At 41.5% G+C, this 23,637-nt stretch overlaps 3 protein-coding genes across 4 annotated transcripts in view; 1 reads left to right on the forward strand and 2 right to left on the reverse strand.

The window, feature by feature from the left end:
* The window catches only part of LOC128200609 (protein vestigial), a 35,141-nt gene extending 30,047 nt beyond the window's left edge, over positions 1-5,094 (reverse strand). The window contains exons 1-2 of one of the 2 annotated variants that reach the window (XM_052894575.1): positions 4,833-5,094; positions 4,692-4,738 (exon numbers count right to left, since the gene is read on the reverse strand). The gene's annotated coding sequence lies outside the window, so the exon portion shown is untranslated. The remainder of the gene's footprint in view (positions 1-4,691; positions 4,739-4,832) is intronic. The other variant, XM_052894574.1, reaches the window with a different exon arrangement.
* Positions 5,095-10,636: 5,542 nt separating this feature from the next.
* On the reverse strand, positions 10,637-11,395 carry LOC113513390 (uncharacterized). Its single transcript, XM_026897383.3, has one exon. The coding sequence runs from the start codon at positions 11,101-11,103 to the stop codon at positions 10,681-10,683; it is 423 nt and encodes a 140-aa protein (XP_026753184.2). The 5' UTR covers positions 11,104-11,395; the 3' UTR covers positions 10,637-10,680.
* Positions 11,396-12,700: 1,305 nt separating this feature from the next.
* On the forward strand, positions 12,701-23,109 carry LOC113513388 (endoplasmin). Its single transcript, XM_052894572.1, has 12 exons — positions 12,701-12,886; positions 13,179-13,277; positions 17,034-17,194; positions 17,360-17,614; positions 17,745-17,941; positions 18,055-18,235; positions 18,323-18,501; positions 19,008-19,191; positions 19,613-19,779; positions 19,901-20,226; positions 20,530-20,732; positions 22,267-23,109. The coding sequence occupies exons 1-12, from the start codon at positions 12,841-12,843 to the stop codon at positions 22,609-22,611; spliced, it is 2,343 nt and encodes a 780-aa protein (XP_052750532.1). The 5' UTR covers positions 12,701-12,840; the 3' UTR covers positions 22,612-23,109.
* Positions 23,110-23,637: the final 528 nt, after the last annotated feature.

Consider the following 23,637-nt stretch of genomic DNA (forward strand, 5'->3'; position numbering starts at 1 on the left):
TGCTGTTGGTTTTCATGTGACTAAATAAATACAAGTACCTGAGACTGAGTAAAACGGGAATGATCTAAGCATTCGTAATGTTCCGCGAACTCTCCCGCATGAGTTACAGGTCCTAAATGAAAGGTCGATTAAAATCTACCTACCGAATCTGAATGCGTTTTTTATATAATATTTTTTTTTTATAATTACTATTTTCAAATAAATAAATACACATAATTACGATTACAATTTTTTTTATATGATGTTAATGGAACTTAAAATTTTGTTCGTTATAAATCCCACAATAAAAGTCCAAAGGAACAATATTTTAACATTTTTAAGTGGAATGTATTATGTAATTTTTACATAATTTTTTTGTTCTGGCTCGAAATTTCAGAAAACTTTTCATGGTAGGTCCTCTGATTCCAAGCAGCTAGTGGAAACGAAGAACCGGTTTTTATAAAATTCTGAACTAGTCCCTCCACTAGATATCTAGGTACTGTCCAACGGAACTAGTGTGCTTAATATGGATGGCGTAAACGCAGTAAGACAGCTATAGCGATCCAAGCTAGCGTGATACGTACTCGTATACACAGTGTCCACACATTCAATAATATTGTGAACATATCGGATATTTTCAGTAGTGGCCTGCAAAAGATATGAGAAGCGACTTGGAAATATCTGGAGTCGGGTTAAATATAGATACAGTAATTTTGTATATACGTAAGGCTAGCCTTTATACATATATCCAATTGCTGATTATACCGTTGATTTAGTTTTTACTGTTCTCATTTTTCCTTTTATATCACAATAGTGGAAAACAAGCATACAGCCCGTCTGATGGTAAACGATCACGGTTGTTGTAAACCTTAATGTACCCTTTTTGAAAAACCTCATACTGTAGTCTCTAGGGAAAACCTCGGTAAGAAGCTCATTTCATGTCCTGAGCGTTCGCGAGAGACATTTCTCTGAAACCGCACTGTATGTGACCATTTAGGTTCTAGGGTGTAAGGATGAATTCCTTGTCGCTGGCGAGCGGCGCGATGATAAAAGGTGGCTGTAGGCATCATTTCTAATAATTCCTCAGAACACAATCCGTTATACAAGCGATAGAACACACAAAGGGAGGCAGTCTCGCCATACACCTAAGGGCTCGATACCGCCTGTGAGCTTGGAATGATATTATAATAATGAAATAAATAAATATAAAATAAATAAATTACGAAGGATAGCTAGCATAGGTAAGTACCTACTAGTAAGTGCCTAGCGCTCCTGTTTGGTGTAAACGCGTTCAACGCTAACTCAATGCCAGCAGCGCCGCATTTTATCCCAATATAACATTGTAAATGGATATTTTTTTATTAACTAAAAAATGTTTTCGAAAACTAACAGTCTGTCCTACATGTTATAAACGTTCAGTATGTAAATATAATAATACATATTTATATATTTGGCATAATCATTTGGTATTTATAAAATAATTACGGCATATTCTTAATTAAATAACAGTGTGCAAAAGGAACATATAGATACGTAAATAACAAAAAAGTTTTTTGTGTTCATTTATTATTTATATTGACGTCCGGCCGATGTAAATTCTTTATATTTTATTACATATTTACTTTTTTATAATTACATATTTACTTTTAGAATGTTCTTATTCATAATTTAAATATTGTATTATTTGACAATGTCCGTTCCTTGCTTGCCTTGTCGCTAAATTCGAAATGTCGTTAATACTTTTTCAGCTTTGTTTCTTTGCTGAAATTCGTGCCTGCATCATTTACCATCTCACCACCGTCTACCGCTTCGTAATAATTTGCATAATAATTTTTAGTCCGTCTCATTTAAATTAGTCACTAGCTTCGTTAAAACACTCACACAAATTGTTTACTATTGTGACAACGTATATTAGAAGAGGTTTCAGTTTCAGATGATACGTACAACGCCAGTGTAGGTGGTACAACTGAATAGAAAAGTATTACTAGCTTTTCGTCCGCTACTTCGTACGCGCATATTTCAGAAATGTGAATACTACCTAATGTAATAGAGCGCTTTTACAGGCATTGCGGTCATATCAAAATAAAACATATACCAGTTTTAAAGGTAGACCTTCAGGTAAACGATAGTGAATATCACACTCAATTTGATGCAGTAGTTTCTGCGGATGCCGGAATATAATAGATACAGACAGACAGACAAACGGACTAAATTTCTAAATATTATAATTTTATCTTCTATTGTAAGAAGTTAAATGTCACATAGGAATACAGAAATAAGTAGCTGCAAACATTTTCTGTAACGCTAGTCGAGGATAAATGAGGACCAACGACTGAAGTAGTGTTGTATGTGCTATCTACACTTAAAATACTTACCTACATAATTGTTATCTTTTCAACCCGTAATCGGTTACTTACGTACTTTTAAATAATCCTAATATAGATATGTTAACAAAATCGCTTCAGTAGTTTAGTTTTTTAAATCAATATAACTGATTTTGTCACCATTACAGTCGGTATTTTTATGGAACATAATTTACATGTGTACTACACTGTTATTTGAATGGAAATAGGCAGCTATGTATTGTGTCAAGTATAAAATATATATTAATTTAAATACCTACCACTTACTGTGTTATACTGTGTATAGAATTGTGAAGAGAAATAAATCGATTATTATTATTATTACTACTGAATATTTATGACCAGATTGGTATATATACCTATCAAATAATTTAACTATAAATCACATCTATTGTTTTTTAATTAAGCAGGTAAGTAGATACCCGAAATAAATAATACATTTTTATAACCCTAAGACGCATTCAAATTCAGAGAATTGGTACGTATGCCTACCAACACCTAGCAACACTGAGTTAAAATTTGTGACTTTGGTAATTTATATATATTATCACCGAATACCATGTTATAGTGATAGATAGATATATAATTATAGGTATGGTGACATTTACAAAGTTTGATAAAGACCTGGTGGTCTACCATGAAATGAAATTCCGAATTTTCGGGCTCAATTTCGTATTTTTGTTCGTACCGAAATCAACCCAGTAAATGGAGCTTAACATTTAGTTTATCATAATTCCTATCCTAATAGTGCAGAGGAACGATATTTTAATAATTTTTGAACGACATGTATTATGTAATTTTGTCATCAAATTTCTGTTGCGTTCGTGCCCGAAGTTTCGCAAAATATTTCATGATAGGCCTTCTGATTTCAAAGTGTGCCTACTCTTTATAATGTCGGGATCAAAAAACTCGCAACTAGAGCCGTAAAATACATTAATTGAAAAAAAAAATTACTCTATTTGTACTCATTTACACAGTACGTATGCAGATTAAGTAGACGTGGGTTATAACAGGACAAACATAATATCTGTTATTACCGTTACTGTTACGCAATAATAACACGTACCTACCAATATCTGTTATTAAATAACAAGTCTTTTCGTCGCTTTTGAAACAGTATTTCTTCTAATGAAACGACTTACTATAATTTTGGTTTATTTCAATTAAATACATCTCATTTATGTCTCGTTTTAGCTTATGACAATATTATACAAAAGCAAAGACAAGAATAGTTGTTTCATTTTTTATTGACTTTTCTGTTATTTCAAGCAATGTTAGTGACCGACTGTGATCGAATACTGAAAATGTTGATTGTTGATAGTGGTTGAATAACACGAGTATGGTGAATTGTAAATGATATTTTTTTAACAGATATAACGACATCGCAAAACAACTGTTATCTATTATCTTCGAATACTTGTGATTTATATATGTTATAATAAACACGCCTCACTCCTAATATAAAGTATACATATCTCAATTAGTAGCCTGGTAAGTTGGTGTACTGCATATTGATAACATAAACGCAATTTAACTGCACGTGCCTGACTGTCTGAGGCTATCGACACTTGCCTGTCTATTTATTAATTAGTAATATCAATATCCTAAGTATTTCTAATTAAACATCAGGTGGGAACCGCAAGTAGTATACCTAAACAACTGCCTACGCGATCAACTCTCTTTCCCTAACTACGCGGTTCGAATGAGCACCCGTGCTATACGTATCTACTTATGTATTTTTTTCTAACAAATACCTAAATAGGTAGATTAATGGATAATGGTGAAATGGTAAACACCTGCGCTATAAGTATACGGTAACGGGGCACCAGTGATTGATGATAAGTGAGGATTAAAACAACCGGCCCATCGTGATGAATTCATGAAAATCAACCATGATAGATTACGGGGGAACTTCATGGAAGTCGATCTGATCAATATATACCCTATATTGCTAGCAATGGAGATGTTAGTCCTCATTACTGACTAGCCCTTCTTTTTCCCTATCTAGGTAGGATAAGGAACTAGTTGGGTTTTATGAAACTTTTTAACGAATATGTAGATACTTAATAAGCTAATAGGCTCCTAGGGACTCCTGGCCTGTCTTTCTGTTCCAATATAGGTACCTAGCTACCCTTTTTTATGGAGTAGAATTATTCGCATGCTGGTGGAGCACCAATGTGCAATGATAGATGAGGATAAAGTCAGGTCAGTTCACTGAACAGAGACAATGAACTAATTAATCTGTGCATTCGTTTATTCGCCCTAGAAACCCTCGTGGTATTATTATTCCCAAAGAATTTGTTTTGTTGGGTCATGTAAGCTAATTAAAATTTTAGTTATGTATCATACCTTACTAATACTCCGCCGGCGCAAGCCAGTAACGTAGGGTGGCTCTCCTACAATATCATTATCATATATATATTTAAACAATCTAATAAGCTATCCATCTGACGGGTGTATGAGAATAGGTATACACTGATTGACGTTTACCTTGGTAACGATATGAGAATTAATCCAAGAGAGCACTGATATTTGGCCAGGTGTGGTCACACAACAAACAGTTGTAAATGAGAGTAGTAAAGCACGTCACTGCTAAGGCACAGCACTATCACAGGCGGGGGCCACGGGCGCGGACGCGGACGCGGACACAGCTCGGCACAGCACTCGCGACCGCGCGGCTCGCTCGCTCACTGGGCCGCTCGCCACGCTGCACGCACTACGGACACGATCACAGCGGCGCGCGCGCCACACTGCCGGCCGCGGAGAGCCGCGCCGGCCACGCCGACCACCCCGCCCCGCCCCGCCCGCCGCCGCCCGCCGCCGCCCGCCGCCAACAGCGCCCGCCCCGCGGCCGGGCGCCGCCCCCATCGCCTCCAATCACGTGTGCGGATTTTGATAGTCGCGAAGCGATTATCCATAACCACTATTCACGACACTGGCGTCGTCGCGTGACAGCACGTGGCGGGCGGGGCAAGGGTCGCGGGGCGCGGGGCGCGGGGCACGGGGTGCGGGTAACATGGTCCCTACACTACAAGCCCGGTGTCGACTATTGACGACGCGGCACAGTGCAACGACAAACAATAGTGGACACGTGACGCGACTGGTGCGATGCTCAATACGTAGTAGATATACGCTACCGTAAATACGTATAAACACCAACTTCTTCCTTTTATTTAAGATCATGTCGTGTTGTCCTGTAATGCTATTAAAACAGCTTATTGAGTATCCAAGTACCTGGCTGACGACAGCCATAGGCGCTCACATAAGATCATGAAGGGCAAGTTGTAAAGGGTTATAGGTACCTCGAAATTTCGTTACACCCAACCCCATGCTAAAATCTTAAACGTTTTATTTATTGGAATTTTTTTTTTTTACAACACAGCGGGCTAACGAGTATGCGGCTCACCTGATGGTAAGTGACTACCGCCGCCCATGATCACCCACAACACCAGTGGCATTGCAGGTGTGCTGCCGGCATTTTAAAAGGAAATGTTTACGATATAATCAATTGAAAGAAATTACGTAATTAATGACAGCATATTATACGCAAAATAATAGATGCATCTACTTGTTTTACAAAGACATTGCAGTAACTAAATTCGAATCAAACTTGAGGTACGCAGCGGCGGACTAACGGGGAGGCGGAGGCGGAGGCGGAGGCGGGAAGGGGTGCCCTGCCCAGACCGCTGGACCCGGGGACTTTCAAACGCCTCCATTTTCCACATCTATATTCTATTTTATACTCATTTAAATTTCACTAGCAAGATTTTAACTATATAAACACAAACACTTATAAATATGAACTGAATAAGGCTTATAAAATTACTTTAACTTAAACAGCGCGCCTCATTAAGCTTTGCCGCCTTGTCCCAGACCTCTGACCAGCCTAATCCGCCACTAACTTTACGAACTCAATCTTTTTCTGTTTCTTGCCAATCATAAACTGCGCTGTCTACGTCCCACTGGCCCGTATTTACATTATAAACTGTGTTATAAATGCAAATAAAGTGTAAAATTCTAAATGATTATTTGAAATTTGCGGAGTAACTAAGCTTTATTTTATAGGTGAAAATGGAATTGTGAGCCCGCCAGCGTTATCCGTGTCACAGGTACACGGGCGGGGCGCCACTGAGAGATCAACAAGACAGGTCCGGATAAAAACAGATTAGTGGCCCATCGTGACGAAGTTCACAAGAATTATCTACGATTTACACAGGCCAGCTGTTTCAGTTTCATAGTATGGTTCATGTCTATAGGCGACTGTTACTGTCTATTTTCCACCAGGTGGGCCGCTAGTGTACTTTCTATTCTAAGTTGCATAAAAAAAAATAGAGATCGCTGTTGTCGAAGTACAATAACACAGGTGAGTTGGACGAGGATCCAAGCAAGAAGTGGTTGGGAAGCATTGCTTTTTGACTCCTGGGATTTATCGATACGTTCTCTTGATGCTTTAGGTACTATTTACTATAGACATTCCACTACGGCTGAGAGGCCACTAAAAATTTCCTCGCGTGGCATTCTTTTTCAGTATAACCGAAGCACAATTTTCACACTGCGAATGAATCGCGCCCTTATTTGGCATTTTTTATGCAACTTAGAATAGCAAACAAGCTGATAGCCCACCTATTGGAAAGTGATAACCGTCGCCTATAGACATGAGCAATAAGTACCATGGACATAACAGAGTTATCTACTGTTTCGCCCATGATACCCCCATGCGTTGCCATTCCTAAGGACTCAGGTGTGATTCCTCTGTACCCTGTAAATTCACTGCCATATCCCACCCTTTAAACCGAAACACAGTCATGCAAACACAACTGCTTCAAGGTAGAAACACGAATAGGACAGAGGTGGCCAAAGTAAACGACTTTTGTACGAAGTCTAGGTACCTCTGATAGATACCTAGATACTTTTTTTTATAGTAGGTATCTCATTTCTTTTTTTAGGTCGTCCTTTTTTTCTGATATAATATATAGGTACCTAAATATAACTGTCCGTCAGCTACAAGCACGATGCGTTCATTATTTTTCATTTACGAGTAGGTAATTTTTCTTTTTTGGTGGATGAAAATGAAATGGTAGCCCCGCCTGCGCTAACGGGATACGCTGGCGGAGCACCAGTGAAGGATGATCGATGAGGATGAAAACAGGCCAGTTAGCCCATCATGATGAATTCATCAGGAATTAACCATGATAGTTTCCAGGGGAAACCGCGAGGAGGTCGACCTGGTTGGATATATTGCTAGCAATGGGATTCTCAGTCTCCATTACTAACAATCACCTTCCCCCCAACAATATACCTAGGTATTGGCAATATACCTAGTAGGTAGTTATTGTATATACATTTCATCACAAAATACCAGCTTCTTAGGTACTTTTTTTTTATGGATAACAATGGAATGGTAACCCCGGCTGCGCTAACGATATACGCTGGGGGGCACCAGTGAGAAATAATAGATGTGAATGAAAAGACAGGTCAGTCAGCCCATCATGATGAATAGATACACCTTCGACCTGACCGAGTAAGTATATTACTAGCAATAGGGCTTGATGTCCGCATTACTAATAATCCCCCCCCCCCCCCCAACTTCTTACTTTATCCACGTACAGTTACGGGAGGGTCAAAGTGCCGTGAATTGCTTCTAAAACAGAATATTTCGACTATGCTCGCCTACGTGAATAGATGCCAAACTGCCAAAACAAAATTTTTTAGAATTGTTGCCTGTCTGCCTGAGGTACCTAGGTATGTCTGTTCATTCATCACACAATAAGTACTTACGCAATGCACCAATCTGAATGCTGTCTTCACAATTGTGTTCGTGATGATCTTGTGTAGGTAATATACTTGCCTATCTTCTATCTTGATACCTACGCCATCCTAAATTCGTGCGACTTTCCTACCTTTTTTTGAGTTTAAACATTTCAAAAAATGAATCATACCTACTTACTCGTATTTGGGGGAAAGGGATAATTAATAACTAGCTGATGATGATGCCCGCGACTTTGTCCGCATGGCATTTGTTATTCCTGTTTAGTAGGAATGTATCAATATATGTACCTATCTATTTTTTTTAATAGGTGATAATGGTATGGTAACCCCGTCTGCGCTATCGGTATACATTGGCGGGGCACCAGTGATAGATGACTGATGAGGATGAAAACAGGTCAGTTAGCCCATCGTGACGAATTCAACTAGAATTAGCCACGATGGTTTCCAGGGGGAACCGCGTGGAGGTCGACCTGATAGGGTATATTGCTAGTAATGGGGCTATTTGACCCCACTGCTAACAATCCCTTTCCCCCTTACCTATCTATTTATTATATCTGGGAATACTAGACCAAAATTAACAAATGACGTGTCGTTCTCTCTCTTTGCTTTAGGTCAAAATGACAATTTACTCATAAGTAGATAGGTTGTGTACTAAGCTATATAAGTTACTATAGTTTTTTAAATATCCCACGGGAACTCTTTAACTTTCCGTAATTAAAAGTATCTAAAATATTGACCACCATGCAAAATTTCCATAAAATCGGTCTAACAGTTTTGTAGATTAGCCCGTACAAACAGACAGAGACTGCTAACATCCCCCTGACTGGGATTTTAGCGTTATTTTTTATTTTCTATGTACTTACAGGCATTCGACCTCTACAGTTTTATTATATGTATAGATTTATAGATTAATAACTCCATTGCTAGCAATATATTTCTATCAGGTCGACCTCCACGCAGTTACTCCTGGAAACCACTTTATTCTTTACTGTACACAAAATATATTGTTAACCAGTGTTTATTTCTTGTGGAATTCGTCACGATAGGATGACTGATCTATTTTCATCCTTACTCTCTCTATCCTATATCCTATTACTAGTGCCCCGCCAGTGTAAAAAAGACCTACTTATCCTTTTTCTTTATATTTTACAAGCTGGTGGCTGCGACTTCATCTACATAGGATTAATACTAAAAGTAGCTTATTTTATTCTTTAGGGTTTCTATCTTTATATCAAAAATCATCAAAATTGGTTCTGCGGTTTAGTCGTGAAGGCGTAACAGACAGTTACTTTAAGAGATCCTTGTTCTATATTGTGTAATGTCGGTAAATTAAAAAGTATTTTTGATAACGATTTCACTAATAGGTATTATAAACGCTATAGTTTGTGAGGCTAGATGTATGGATGTACAGTAATAGCAATAATAAAAGTTACGGCTATTTGTCAAAGATCCGCTGATATACAAAACTAAAGATGGGTACAGGCTACTGATTGCAGACAATCAAAATTGGCAGTGCCTACGTTGAATCAACGACTATCAAAACGTTTATTACATCTAGATAGGAAAAACCTCAAAATAATGATAGGGACAAAAACGGTGAGGTTACTCCGTGAGGCCTGTGAAGATCCCAGGAAGCTTCTGTGCTTCTGGGCGGGCCAGCTGGCTGTACTAGCCATGACTCATATGCACAATGGCCCAAATGAAAAGATAAGTGCGGAAAAGTGAGTCCAATTTACATTACAAGTCCCTTCCATATGATCCCTCATTACTAATAGACAAAAGAATTACTTATCAAGTTTGTAAAATTGATAAATGTCAAATAGTCATAGTGAACTGTCATTATAAGTACATGAGTAACAAGTTATATAATAAAATAAATATGTTATTAACAATCTACACACTTTTAGGCATGCATGTATGTGTGCATGTGTGTAATTTTTTAAATATAAGTATGTACAAAAGACCACAGGGAGACTTTGGTCAAAAGTTATTTGCTTGGGCACATCTGTCCCATTCGTGTTTCTATCGCGACGCACAACGGCCCAAATGGGAGGCTAAGTGCGGAAAACAGAGTCTTTCTTCGTTTCTATCGTGAAGCAGTTGTATTTGCATAGCTGTTTCGATTTAAAGGGTGCAATATGGCAATGAATTTACAGGGTACAGAGGAATTACACCTAAATCCTTAGGAATGGCAACACATGAGGACTATCATAGGCGAAACAGTATACCCTGTTATGTCCATGGCACTGCTCATGTCTATAGGCAATGGTTACCACTTCCCATCAGGTGGGCTGTAAACACGATTGCTGTTCTAAGTTGCATATAAAAAAAACTACTAATGCTATTTGATTTGGAATAGTTTACAATATTATTGGCCCACATATATTGCAATAAAATTTATTGAAAAATATTTTAATTTTCTTAGCTAGGTTCCCAAAAAGTTTTCCATCTTATTTATTTTGGCCTGTATTTACATACTTTTATTAAGAAATATTAAGCATTTTTATTATAATGACTAAAACTGGTTTTATTGGTAAAAAATGTTTTTTATTTTATGAATATAGCTAATTTAAAAACACTCTGGTCTGTTTTTAATTTCAGAAATGAGTCCACGTTCAACTATTGGGATTGTAAATCTATCTAAAGTGCAACTGGAGCACACATATACAGGGCGCTGCAAAGACGCTGCCAGTCGGCGCGCCATCGCAGTGCTGGTACCATCGGCGCCAAGCAGTGTTGTCGCAAGCCCGCCGCGGCTGCAGCCCTGTAGTAAGCCTTCCGGCGCTGGCACTCCCATTGACATTTCGCCCAATTCTGGCTTGCCCGCGGTACCGCCCAGCCACAGAAACAAGCAGCGATCAGCGCGTAGAACTGCAACTCTGCACACCAACTCCCCACTCCAAATCTCAAACTGATGCACTTTCCAAGCACTGGGTTTATATGAAATACGACGTCGTGATGTCACTTTGCGCGGTGAATTACAATCCAACATTTTTCCTTTTCAAACACGATATTTCTTGTAAATTAATCTAGTAACATTGATAAACCTTTAACAATGCAAAATATATTTAAAATTATTTATAATACGTAAATATAAACTGTTGAAGTTTGTCTCAAGCTTTTAATCATTAATTGCACAGATTTAATCAAAACAAACAAATAATTATGAATAACCCGAAATAAGATAAATTTGGTATTTCTATTTTGTTTTTCTTCAACTCAATTACTAGAGTTTTTAATTTTGAATTTAATGTTTGACATTAACAATATTGACATAAATAGTAGCAAGTAAAATTTTAACTTGTCATTTCGTTACGATAACGTCATTTCCCATAGATTAAGAATTTAAGAGTCACAGGGCAACACTCTTTTTGCAAAATTCGCAATATTAAAAAAAAATCGACTTCTTTCATTCTAGCAAGACCGATCTTAATCTATTTGGTACTCCTAGACAAGTTTTACTTAAGTTATATATATTATTTTTATATTTATTACGTACTTAAGTGGGAAACATATATATATATATATATATATATAACAATAGTTTATACATAGACCACTAACATATCTGTGGCATCGACATTTAAATATGCATATATATAAAACTTGAAATTACTCAGCAAGCTATGGAGAAAGTTATATTCAAAGTTTCTTTGCCTGACATAGTCCAAAAGGATAAGCAAGCTAAAGTGCCAATGGGTCGGTCAAATAGCTTGAAAACCGACGACCGATGGTTCTTGAAAAAGCCTAAAAGGATTTTTTTTAATGGATGGTAATGGAATGATAATCCCTCCTGGGCTAAAGGTATACGCTGGTGGGGAGTTACCAGTGACGGATGATTAGTAAGAATGAAAAGGCAGGTCAGTTACCCCATCGTGATGAATTCAGCATGATGGTTTTTGGATATTGCTAGCAATGGAACTGATATTCCGCATTACTAACAATCTCTTTCCCGCCGACCCCAAAGAGGTAAATGCAGTATAAGACTTCCCATTAGACATAGCTATGACCTCAAATGCCTTGCAGGAAGTCAATGGATGTAAATGACTCAGGATAATTAGGGGAAAAAATGACTCAGGATAGTTCCTTGTGGTATTTGGAGGCGATGAACAGACAATGGCTACGATGAAGATGATGATAGATATTTAAATACCTAGAAAAGATGGACGATATTCAAAATCTTTGGATATTGAATATTTTGTGTAGAGATCGGATGACGCCGCTCATCTGTCATATGACAACTGTCAATTTGACACGATCAAGTGATTGACATTCTATTCTATTTTTGACGTAATAATAAATATTCTAATTATTCGTATTCACCTAAGGTATTCATTCAGTTTGACAACACTTAATATTACTTACGTTTTAAGCATTAAAAAATTAGATCCATGCCTGAAACCGAAAAAAACAATCAGATAGTGATACGCCAATAGAAATAAGACATTTGTATAAATTTATCTGCTATTAGTCAAACGAATGCCGTGTTTGTTTCCTATTGGTTATTATATTCATTTCTGTTTATAGGCAACCAATGAGAAGGAGACATTTAAGTTCATGCACTTTATTGTCATTATTGCTGTCAAATTGTATTGCGGAAAATAAAGAGAGAATAGGCTGGTCTTCGTTTGTCGTTGTCTCGACTTGTCCGGTGTGACTATTACTTGTTGACCGGCTTTTATTGAATTAACTGGAAAATTATATTCTGAAATAAAACCAGATTCTAGCAATGAAATACTTTTTGTTGCTAGGGGCCGGCATCCTGCTTCTTTCAGGTAAATGACAAAAATATTGTGTACGTCACCAAGCGCATTTTTAAAACACCTACTTGAACCTGAAATTTACGGCTTTTTAAGAATTATTACATAGTAGTTGCTACATATTTTTTATTGATAACTATGACGAGAAATAGTTTTGTATTTAAACAGTTGGAATATTAAAATTAGCGTGGTTGCAAGAACAATACTTGAATACTAGAATTTTCTAACGCTCCCCTACGCAACTCGTCACATTTTTTTTTAATAATTACTTGTTTTAAGTTTTTATTCGAAGGAATCATTTTTATAGGATGGTCGGCGGCCCATGACGATGGCATCGGGGTAGGGACAGTGGAAGAGGTGACTCTGGACGCCGACCTGGGCGCGTCTAGAGAAGGCTCCCGTACCGGTTAGTGTATTCCTTTACTCTTATTATCTACTACTACATTTATGATATGCTATATATTCAGTTAGATTACAATGAACAGAGATCACAAATTGCTACTTTCTATTGTCTCTTATTTTTATCTATTTTTATACACTTCTATGTGTGAGAACACAGACTGCATTTTATTTCCAGTGTTTTTTAAATTAACATGTTATATTAATTTTTGTTATATGGAAGTGTTATTTATATGCAAAGTATATATTTGAAGGTATACATAGTGATGTTATCAGTTAAAATAATTAAAATATTTTTATACATTTTTTTAATGTCAACAATAATATATGTTCATTACAAATTGCAATAAATTAATTCTTCTTGATAATATAAAAGTATGTTGATGATAATGACTGTTTATTGTAAGGATTGTTATACTCTCAAACAACATTACTGTCAGATAACCTGGAGTTGCTGTGCCAAGAGTTTATACTTACTAATACAGGTGTCTCTGATGAAATAATATGACATTATATGCAGACAGATCCATAACATTGACTCAATAATCTAGTTGAATTTCATTCAAATCTAGGAAAATCATTACTTTCTTAGTAATACATATTATAAATGTGAAAGTAAGTTGATTTGTTCACTTCAATAGCTTAACCAATTGTGATGAAACTTGATATACATATACTATTTATTATGGAGAGGGACATGAGCTACTTTTTGTGCTGGTTAATCCACAGACAGGGTATATTCCAGTCATGAACTTGCAGATAAACACTAGTAAAAAAATAAGTGAAATAAGTGAACTTCAATATTACATTGATATTCAACAGTAAAACTATTTTGAAATATTATATGATTTTTTATGTTAGAATTACACTTTTATATAAAACTATTTTTTAACAGAGGGAAACTACCAAAATTGTATGCTTGGGTAACTCTATCCCATTCATGTTTCTGCTGTGAATGGCTGGAATATAGCAATGAAATTGTAGGGTATAGAAGCATGACACCTTAGTCCTCAGGAATAGCAATGCATGAAGAGTATCATGGGCGACACAGTCTATCTGTAATGGTTATGATACTGATCATGTCTTTAGACACTTTCCATCAGGTAGGCCATCAGCTTGCTGGCTATTGTAAGTTGCATAAAAAATAAAAGTAGTTATTTACTGTGTTTAACAAAATATTAATGCTACTAATATTCATGGATGATTTGAAATTTTATCTATGTTCATTAGTTTTTTTTTTATTAAAGACTTATCTAGTTATCTTACTAAACTGTGCATGATTTAATATAGTAATCACATAATCTAGTAATCCATACCATATTTGATAAAAGTTATGTAATAGGTATTCATACATAATTATTGAAATATTTGAGTAGTTGTATTATTTTAATGGAAACCCATCACATGTTACTTATATTACAAATGTGACAGTGAGTTTGTTTTTTATATTTTAACGCCGCGTCTGCGAAAGAAGTGGTGGTCATAAGCTAGTTATGTATATAGGTATTATTTCTGCTTGAGTTTATCATCGGCAGCAAGCACTCTCAGGCGGGCCTTGAGCCACGCGGAGTCCCGTATGTGGTGCTGCAGGCGCTCGCTGCCGCTCTCCCCGCGCTCCCACCACCACCCGTACCTGACGAGCACCACACTCAACTCAACTTTTGAATTGACGTCCTCACTTAAACACTCATGTTTCCCAATTCAAAGGCAAACTAGACCAAATTTTATAAATCAGTTTTACTGGCCTCAATGCCACAGAGATATATACAAAAAAAATATATTTAATATGTGTATCATACTTTATAGTCACTTGCCAGAAGATATAATAATAATATTAAATTGAAACTCTTTTAAGTTGCGTTTGATGGCATACTTCTTAAAAAACTGTTTTATAGTGTAAAAGAACACAACGAATTTATAAAGTAATCTACGAGTAGACATGTTCAGTAGTTGAATTATATAATGATATAAAAATGTGTAAATTTTGATACCTGTATATGGGCTGAATACATTAGACAAATGCTATACTAGTAAGACCTTTTGTAGTACTGTATTCTGCAAATAAATTACTTAAGCACAGTTTCCTACTATTCATGATTCGAACATAATTCTTAATGTTAATTTCAATAAACTCCAAAAGTGAACTGAACATCACTGGGCTGTGACCAACATCTTTGTATTTATTGATAAAATGTATGTGGAACTATCAGAAGCATAACATGAAAGTTTCAATATCAGGAGCTTGTATATTGCCAATTTTTCAAGAATTTCTAAGTAACTCGTTCATTGTTTAATGTTTTAACAATTGTCTTAAAAACCAATTTTTATAATTTATTGTACTACCGACAGAAGAAACATTATATTCTTATATATAACAAACATATATAAGTTATTTTTGCATATTGTTTTTTTAAAAATAATATAAAAATAATAATAAATTATCAGAGTCCACAAACCTGATGAGCGAACATTGTGTGTACGTACTGTTGTGACGATGTCACCGGCGCGGAGTATTTCTCGCGGGGGCCGAGCGCGAACATGTCCTCGATACGCCGCAGCGCCTGCCGCGTAAGCTCTTCGTCTGCTGACTCCGTCCGGTCGCGGGAGTAAAATTTCCCGGTCACTGTTGCCGCTAAACAAAATTTTTCTTTTTTATAATATAGGAATTCATAAAATTAATAGTTATTAATTAGTAAATTAGGTACATATGACGTTTTAAAAATTACAGTCGAATTGTTAGAGACTCTCAATCTTCATACATCTATTTAGTAACTTAACCTCGTCACGGGGAATAAAACTGTGGAATAGCCACAGAAAAATTAGGCCTTACTAATCTAAAACAACGACACCTACGTAATCTGAGCGGTTTTACGAGCGAGACATAGGACCTGCCAAGTTCTCGACGTTCGGCAAAACGTAGCTTGAATGAGCACGGGTGGTGCAGCGTGTGCTGAGTTTCCGCCGGGTCACCGCCCTCCGCCGGCCGCTCGGCTGGCGCGGCCATGTCTGCACCGTACCACCTGTACGATTACCTGAATACCTGACTCGCCCGCTCGCACGTGCCGTCAACTAGCGACGAATGACCTTATTGAATTATAAGTTTAATCGATACAACTGTTCCCATAGAGATGTTTCATTGCATTTCGAAGAATTTTAAAAAAATTACGTACGTCGTGTGTTCACGACCTAATGCAGGAATATTTTGTATCAACAAAAAAATCCCGTGTCACGTTGTTCGTTTACGCTAATCTCTCGGTTTTAATGAAATTTATAAATATGTATTATTTGCTCCAATTTGATAGATAGATAGAAAAAAATGTCCTGCTGGATGGCGGTAGTGGACAAAATAATGTTTGCTGATCAGGCAATATTGTTATAATAGTTGATGGAGACGCGGCAGGTTATGCCACCACGCACAGCTCCGCCTTTACTACTAAAGGGAACATTTGTTGTTATTTAATATGCACCGGAGTGTTGATCAGGAATAGTGATGAATGAAAGACTGAGTGGAATGTGGATAGACGTGAGCACACGAGCAGATGTGTAAGGGGGTGCGTGCTTGTATGAATGTTAGCGCGGCTTGAAAGAGTGAAGGTGACTGCAAAATGAGAGAATAATATATTACTCCGACTCCACATAGAAAGACATTGATTTGTGACAACAGCTGTGTACTGCACGCAGCATGGATACTGCGAGTTCCTACCTGTAGTAGGTGTATTAGCTAGTAGGAGACAGTTGCTCACGAGCCGCGGTGTGGCCGCAGACGCGGAGGCGGTGCTGCGCGAGGAGGAGGCGATCTCCCCGGACGGGCTGAGCGTGGCGCAGCAGCGGCAGCTGCGCGACCAGGCCCAGAACTACACCTTCCAGACGGAGGTCAACCGCATGATGAAGCTCATCATCAACTCGCTCTACAGAAACAAAGAGGTATCTACCATGTCGCTGTTTACTGGTATGTTCATGGTATTGCAATATCTTGCTCGTATGTAGCGCAGCGCCTTCTGCGCTATCCGACAACACTGCTTTGTTGTCAACTATATGAATTGTAAAACTGTTAAAGTCATATAAAGTTTGATGTAATAATTTGTTTAGATATTTCTTCGGGAGCTGATATCGAACGGGTCGGACGCGTTGGACAAAATCCGATTGACATCGTTGACGAACAGCGACGTGCTGGCTTCGAACCCGGACATGAGCATCCGCATCAAGGCGGACCAGGAGAACCGGCTGCTGCACATCATCGACTCGGGCGTCGGCATGACGCGCAACGACCTCGTCAATAATCTCGGCACCATCGCCAAGTCGGGCACCGCCGACTTCCTCTCCAAGATGCAGGATGCTGAAAAGGTGACGAGACTGTTCCACAATTTGTTCCTTTTTTTTTTCAATTCAGCCTCAGTATAATATTTTCAAGTCAATATCTATAGAGGTATACTTGATATCGTCCCAGTACAAACCGATATATTTAAATTTGCAGAGCAACGCGCAGGAGATGAACGACATGATCGGGCAGTTCGGCGTCGGGTTCTACTCGGCGTTCCTGGTGGCGGACAAGGTGACGGTGGTGTCGAAGCACAACGACGACAAGCAGCACGTGTGGGAGTCGGACGCGAACTCCTTCAGCGTCGCCGAGGACCCGCGCGGAGACACGCTGCGCCGCGGCACGCACATCACGTACGACCACATCCCCTCCCCTCGCCTCCCCTAGCCTCCATTAGCCTCCTCCACACACACACACACACACACGCACCACGCGCCGTGCTAACGTGACGCTCGTCCTCGCGCAGGCTGCACCTGAAAGAGGAGGCGGCGGACTACTTGCAGCCGGACACGATCCGCTCCCTCGTTAAGAAGTACTCACAGTTCATCAACTTTCCCATCTACCTGTGGGCGTCCCGCACCGAGACCGTGGAGGAGGCCGACGCCGACGCCGACGCTGATCAAGCCGACGCTGACGAGGATGCCCAGGTGACACCACACGCCTAAATATCTATTTATATCCACACGCATAGTGCCTTTTTTTACTTACAACTTTTTTTATTGTTCCTGTTACAGGTAGAGGATGCCACCGACGAAAAAAAGGAGACCAAGAAAACTGAGAAGACCGTGTGGGACTGGGAGCTGATGAACGACAACAAGCCCATATGGACGCGCAAGCCCGCCGACGTGAAGGAGGAGGAGTACACGCAGTTCTACAAGAGCCTCACCAAGGACAGCTCGCCGCCACTCGCCAAGTACGTACCCACTGACAAATAGCCATTAGTCTGACCAGTGAACATTATAATACAATCACCGTGTACTGTAGGATCTCTAGTTTACTACTTATAACCATAAGTGATGCTATTGTTTACGGATACAGTACTCTTTTCATGTTTTGATGCTTCAAAGGCCTAAATTGTTAGATATAGGTGATTCAAATTGTTGTAAGTATCACCCACTATTTTTGATGAGTCCAACATGAATTTTAGCTGAGAGTTTTTGACATTGATGGTATTCAACATAGAAAACAAGTTTATTATTGTTTTTATTTTTCAATCTAACTCAGAGCAGAGAGAAAGAGACTCTGAATAAAGTTATATTATCTTTTGATTGGTTGCACTGAAAACTTATCAATTCAATTCAGTACTTTAGTTTTTAAATGAACATAACTGGTTGTGCCATGCTTAGATTATGTTTGAATTGGAACAAATTCTTGTGTATGGCGTGTGTCGTGTACATCCGTCCGTCCGCGGTGGTGCAGGGCTCACTTCGTGGCGGAGGGCGAGGTGACGTTCCGCGCGCTGCTGTTCGTGCCGCGCGTGCAGCCCGCCGACAGCTTCAACCGCTACGGCACCAAGACCGACCACATCAAGCTCTACGTGCGCCGCGTCTTCATCACCGACGAGTTCAACGAGCTCATGCCCAACTACCTCGCCTTCATACAGGTACGGCGCACGCACGCACACGAGCACTATACCCTCATTAAACAAAATGAATGCAGACATGGGCCCAGCTTATACATCACTTAAAAAAAGCTATTATTACTACATTATACATATTCGATTTTTGGACCAATTCATCTTACAATTTAATGTAATTTTCTGGCGAAAAAGGTAAATAATTCGTCATAACACATAATTTTTATTAAAGCCGATTTTGGTTAGTACTCATAGTGTGACGTACTACATATTGCATATACATATACACATTATTGAATAAGTAATTGTCGAATATAAAAAGTCCCAAAAAAGTTGTTCATGGCCATAAACAATAGTACATTAATGTCACTGAAATCGTATGTCGATAACTGAACTTGGCTGAAGGTCTGAAGTTCTATTTTGTTGATAATATTGTATTACGTCGCAGGGCATCGTGGACAGCGACGATTTGCCGCTGAACGTGAGCCGCGAAACTCTCCAGCAACATAAACTGGTAAAGATCATAAAGAAGAAGCTGGTCCGCAAGGCCCTCGACATGCTGAAGAAGATACCCGACGACGAGTACGAGCACTTCTGGAAGGAGTACTCGACCAAGTGAGTGTGGACTGTACTCTGACTTTCATAGTACGCTGCCGTCTCGATGGTGACCGCGGCGATGCATTCTGTCTCGACCTATATACGAGTAAATGATGCGATGTGACGCGGTGTGTTGCAGCGTGAAGCTGGGCGTGATGGAGGACCCGAGTAACCGGTCGCGGCTGGCCAAGCTGCTGCGCTTCCACTCGTCGCGCTCGAGTGAGATGACGTTCCTGGCCGACTACGTGGCGCGCATGCGGCCCGGCCAGACGCACATCTACTACATCGCGGGCGCCAGCCGCGCGGAGGTCGAGCGCTCGCCCTTCGCCGAGCGGCTCGTGCGCCGCGGCTACGAGGTGCTCTACCTCACCGAGGCCGTCGACGAGTACTGCCTCTCCTCGCTGCCCGAGTACGACGGCAAGAAGTTCCAGAACATCGCCAAGGAAATATTCGACCTCGAGGAGAGTGAGTGCCTTCTCACTTCGCTGCTTATTTTTTTTTTTATGTATCGCTAGGGAGTTTATTCAGGGAGGAATGCTGTTACTGTAACAAAAGTGGAATAATGTAAATGTAGGCGTAGAATGTAAGAGGGCTCTAGATTACAAAATTAATTGTAGGAGGACATTGTGGAAGGAGAATCGGGCGTAATAATAGGTTTGAGGGAAATAAAAATCAGAAGTAAGTTGTACGTAGAATGATCAGGACCTTTGTACTGCTTTTCAATATTTTTTTTTTTACTATTGTAGACGTTTTGACCGTTGCCTGCAGGTGAGCAGCAGAAGGAGCGGCTCGAGGGCTACAAGAAGCAGTTCGAGCCGCTGACGCGCTGGCTGGCCGAGCGGCTGTCTGCGTACATCACGCGAGCGACCGTGTCGCGGCGTCTGGCACGCTCGCCCGCCGCGCTCGCCGCCACCGCCTTCGGCTGGACCGGCAACATGGAGCGCCTCGCGCTGTCCAACGCGCACCAGAAGGTAACACGCTGCACACGCCACGCTACACACCACACGCCACGCTACACACGCCACGCTACACACGCCACGCTACACACCACACGCCACGCTACACACCACACGCCACGCTACACACGCCACGCTACACACCACACGCCACGCTACACACCACACGCTACACACCACACGCCACGCTACACACCACACGCCACGCTACACACGCCACGCTACACACCACACGCCACGCTGCACACGCCACGCTACACACCACACGCCACGCTACACACGCCACGCTACACACCACACGCCACGCTACACACCACACGCCACGCTACACACCACACGCCACGCTACACACGCCACGCTACACACCACACGCCACGCTACACACCACACGCTACACACCACACGCCACGCTACACACCACACGCCACGCTACACACGCCACGCTACACACGCCACGCTACACACCACACGCCACGCTACACACCACACGCTACACACCACACGCCACGCTACACACGCCACGCTACACACCACACGCCACGCTGCACACGCCACGCTACACACCACACGCCACGCTACACACGCCACGCTACACACGCCACGCTACACACCACACGCCACGCTACACACCACACGCCACGCTACACACGCCACGCTACACACCACACGCCACGCTACACACCACACGCTACACACCACACGCCACGCTACACACCACACGCCACGCTACACACGCCACGCTACACACGCCACGCTACACACCACACGCCACGCTACACACCACACGCTACACACCACACGCCACGCTACACACGCCACGCTACACACGCCACGCTACACACCACACGCCACGCTACACACCACACGCCACGCTACACACGCCACGCTACACACCACACGCCACGCTACACACCACACGCCACGCTACACACGCCACGCTACACACCACACGCCACGCTACACACGCCACGCTACACACCACACGCCACGCTACACACGCCACGCTACACACCACACGCCACGCTACACACGCCACGCTACACACCACACGCCACGCTACACACCACACGCCACGCTACACACGCCACGCTACACACGCCACGCTACACACCACACGCCACGCTACACACGCCACGCTACACACCACACGCCACGCTACACACGCCACGCTACACACCACACGCCACGCTACACACGCCACGCTACACACCACACGCCACGCTACACACGCCACGCTACACACCACACGCCACGCTACACACCACACGCCACGCTACACACGCCACGCTACACACCACACGCCACGCTACACACCACACGCTACACACCACACGCCACGCTACACACGCCACGCTACACACCACACGCCACGCTACACACCACACGCCACGCTACACACGCCACGCTACACACCACACGCCACGCTACACACGCCACGCTACACACCACACGCCACGCTACACACCACACGCCACGCTACACACCACACGCCACGCTACACACGCCACGCTACACACCACGAGCTAACCGACCTCTCGCGCGCCCGCAGGCCGACGACGCGCAGCGCAAGCACCACCTGATGCAGAAGAAGATGCTGGAGATCAACCCGCGCCACCCAATGGTCGTGGAGCTGCTGCGCCGCGTGCAGGACGAGCCCGACGAGCCGGCCACGCTGCTGGCCGCCACCACGCTGTACCGCACCGCCGCCATCCGGTCGGGCTACATGCTGCAGGAGGGGCAGGCGGTCGAGTTCGCCGAGTCCGTGGAGCGCATGCTGCAGCAGTCGCTCGGTCTGCCGGCCGACGCGCAGCCCGAGGACGAGCCGGACGACGAGCCGGCGGCCGACGCCGACGAGGCCGAGGTGCCCGCCGAGGACGACCACGACGAGCTGTAACCGCCTCTAGTTTGTCATAGCAGCGATCACCGCCGCCTCGGCGCCGGCGCGCGACGGGACGTTTAGTGCAAACTCGCTTATATCACTGAATTTGGGAAATTGTAGTGGTGTTTAAGTTTGTACTGCTCAGTCGTGGTATCTATAATACTTAACTGGCGAGATTATGTCGTCTGTCGATCCGTGTCGTCCATCGACGATGTTCCTACGATGCGTTTACTTGTAAGCTTAAGATTTGATGAAACATTCCGACAGTTTGTCTCCGTAACATAAAGGAGTATCGACGCATCCTTACAATATCCTAGAGCCCTCTAAGTGTTCCAATGTGGGCCATACGTTAATTACCATCTAAAAGTGTGTGTTTGTGTATGTCGAGCTGTATGACTGTGTGCGTGGCTGTACGCATTAAGTGGTATGCGTTAATGACTGCATTTTTTTTTACACTGGTCGTGTAACAGCGACCACCGTAGTCGTAATGTAAATAAATATTTATTTATACAATGTGTTTTTTATTTCCAATATTTTCTGATAAAAATAGAACTATCATACACGCTCGTCGGTTACGAGTACTTGTAATTGCTTCAGCGCGTTGCCTATTAGAACACCATACGTACATCCGTCTAGGGCGGCCCCTGTGAGCATCTCCATTAATTTGTGCTGGATAATTTTTTTTTTCGTAATTCTTTGATCCATACTTTCCAAATGGGCAAACCAATGCAACATCCAGAGGGAGACTTTGTACAAAAGTCGATTGCTTGGGAACCTCTGTCCCATTCGTGTTTCAACCGTGAAGCAGTCGTGTTTGCACGACAGTGTTTCGGTTTGAAGGGTGGAATATGGCGTGAATTTACTGGGTACAGGGGAATAACACCTGAGTCCTCAGGAATGGCAACGCATGGGGGGTATCATGGGCGAAACAGTATACTCTGTTATGTCCATGGTGCTGCTCATGTCTATAGGCGACGGTTACCACTTTCCATCAGGTGGGCCGTCAGCTTGTTTGCCATTCTAAGTTGCATAAAAAAAAAC

This window comes from Galleria mellonella, unplaced genomic scaffold (assembly GCF_026898425.1).
Source record: "Galleria mellonella isolate WM207_F2 unplaced genomic scaffold, CSIRO_AGI_GalMel_v1 utg213, whole genome shotgun sequence".
NCBI lineage: Eukaryota > Metazoa > Arthropoda > Insecta > Lepidoptera > Pyralidae > Galleria > Galleria mellonella.

What these genes read in the sequence shown, in the direction of transcription:
- LOC113513390 (XM_026897383.3), bottom strand. Translation starts at nt 11,103, where the DNA reads ATGTTGGATTGTAATTCACCGCGCAAAGTGACATCACGACGTCGTATT.
- LOC113513388 (XM_052894572.1), top strand. Translation starts at nt 12,841, where the DNA reads ATGAAATACTTTTTGTTGCTAGGGGCCGGCATCCTGCTTCTTTCAG. An exon ending in TAGAGAAGGCTCCCGTACCG is followed by an intron (nt 13,278 to 17,033) that starts GTTAGTGTATTC and finishes GTGTGGCCGCAG; the next exon opens with ACGCGGAGGCGGTGCTGCGC. An exon ending in TGTCCAACGCGCACCAGAAG is followed by an intron (nt 20,733 to 22,266) that starts GTAACACGCTGC and finishes GCGCGCCCGCAG; the next exon opens with GCCGACGACGCGCAGCGCAA.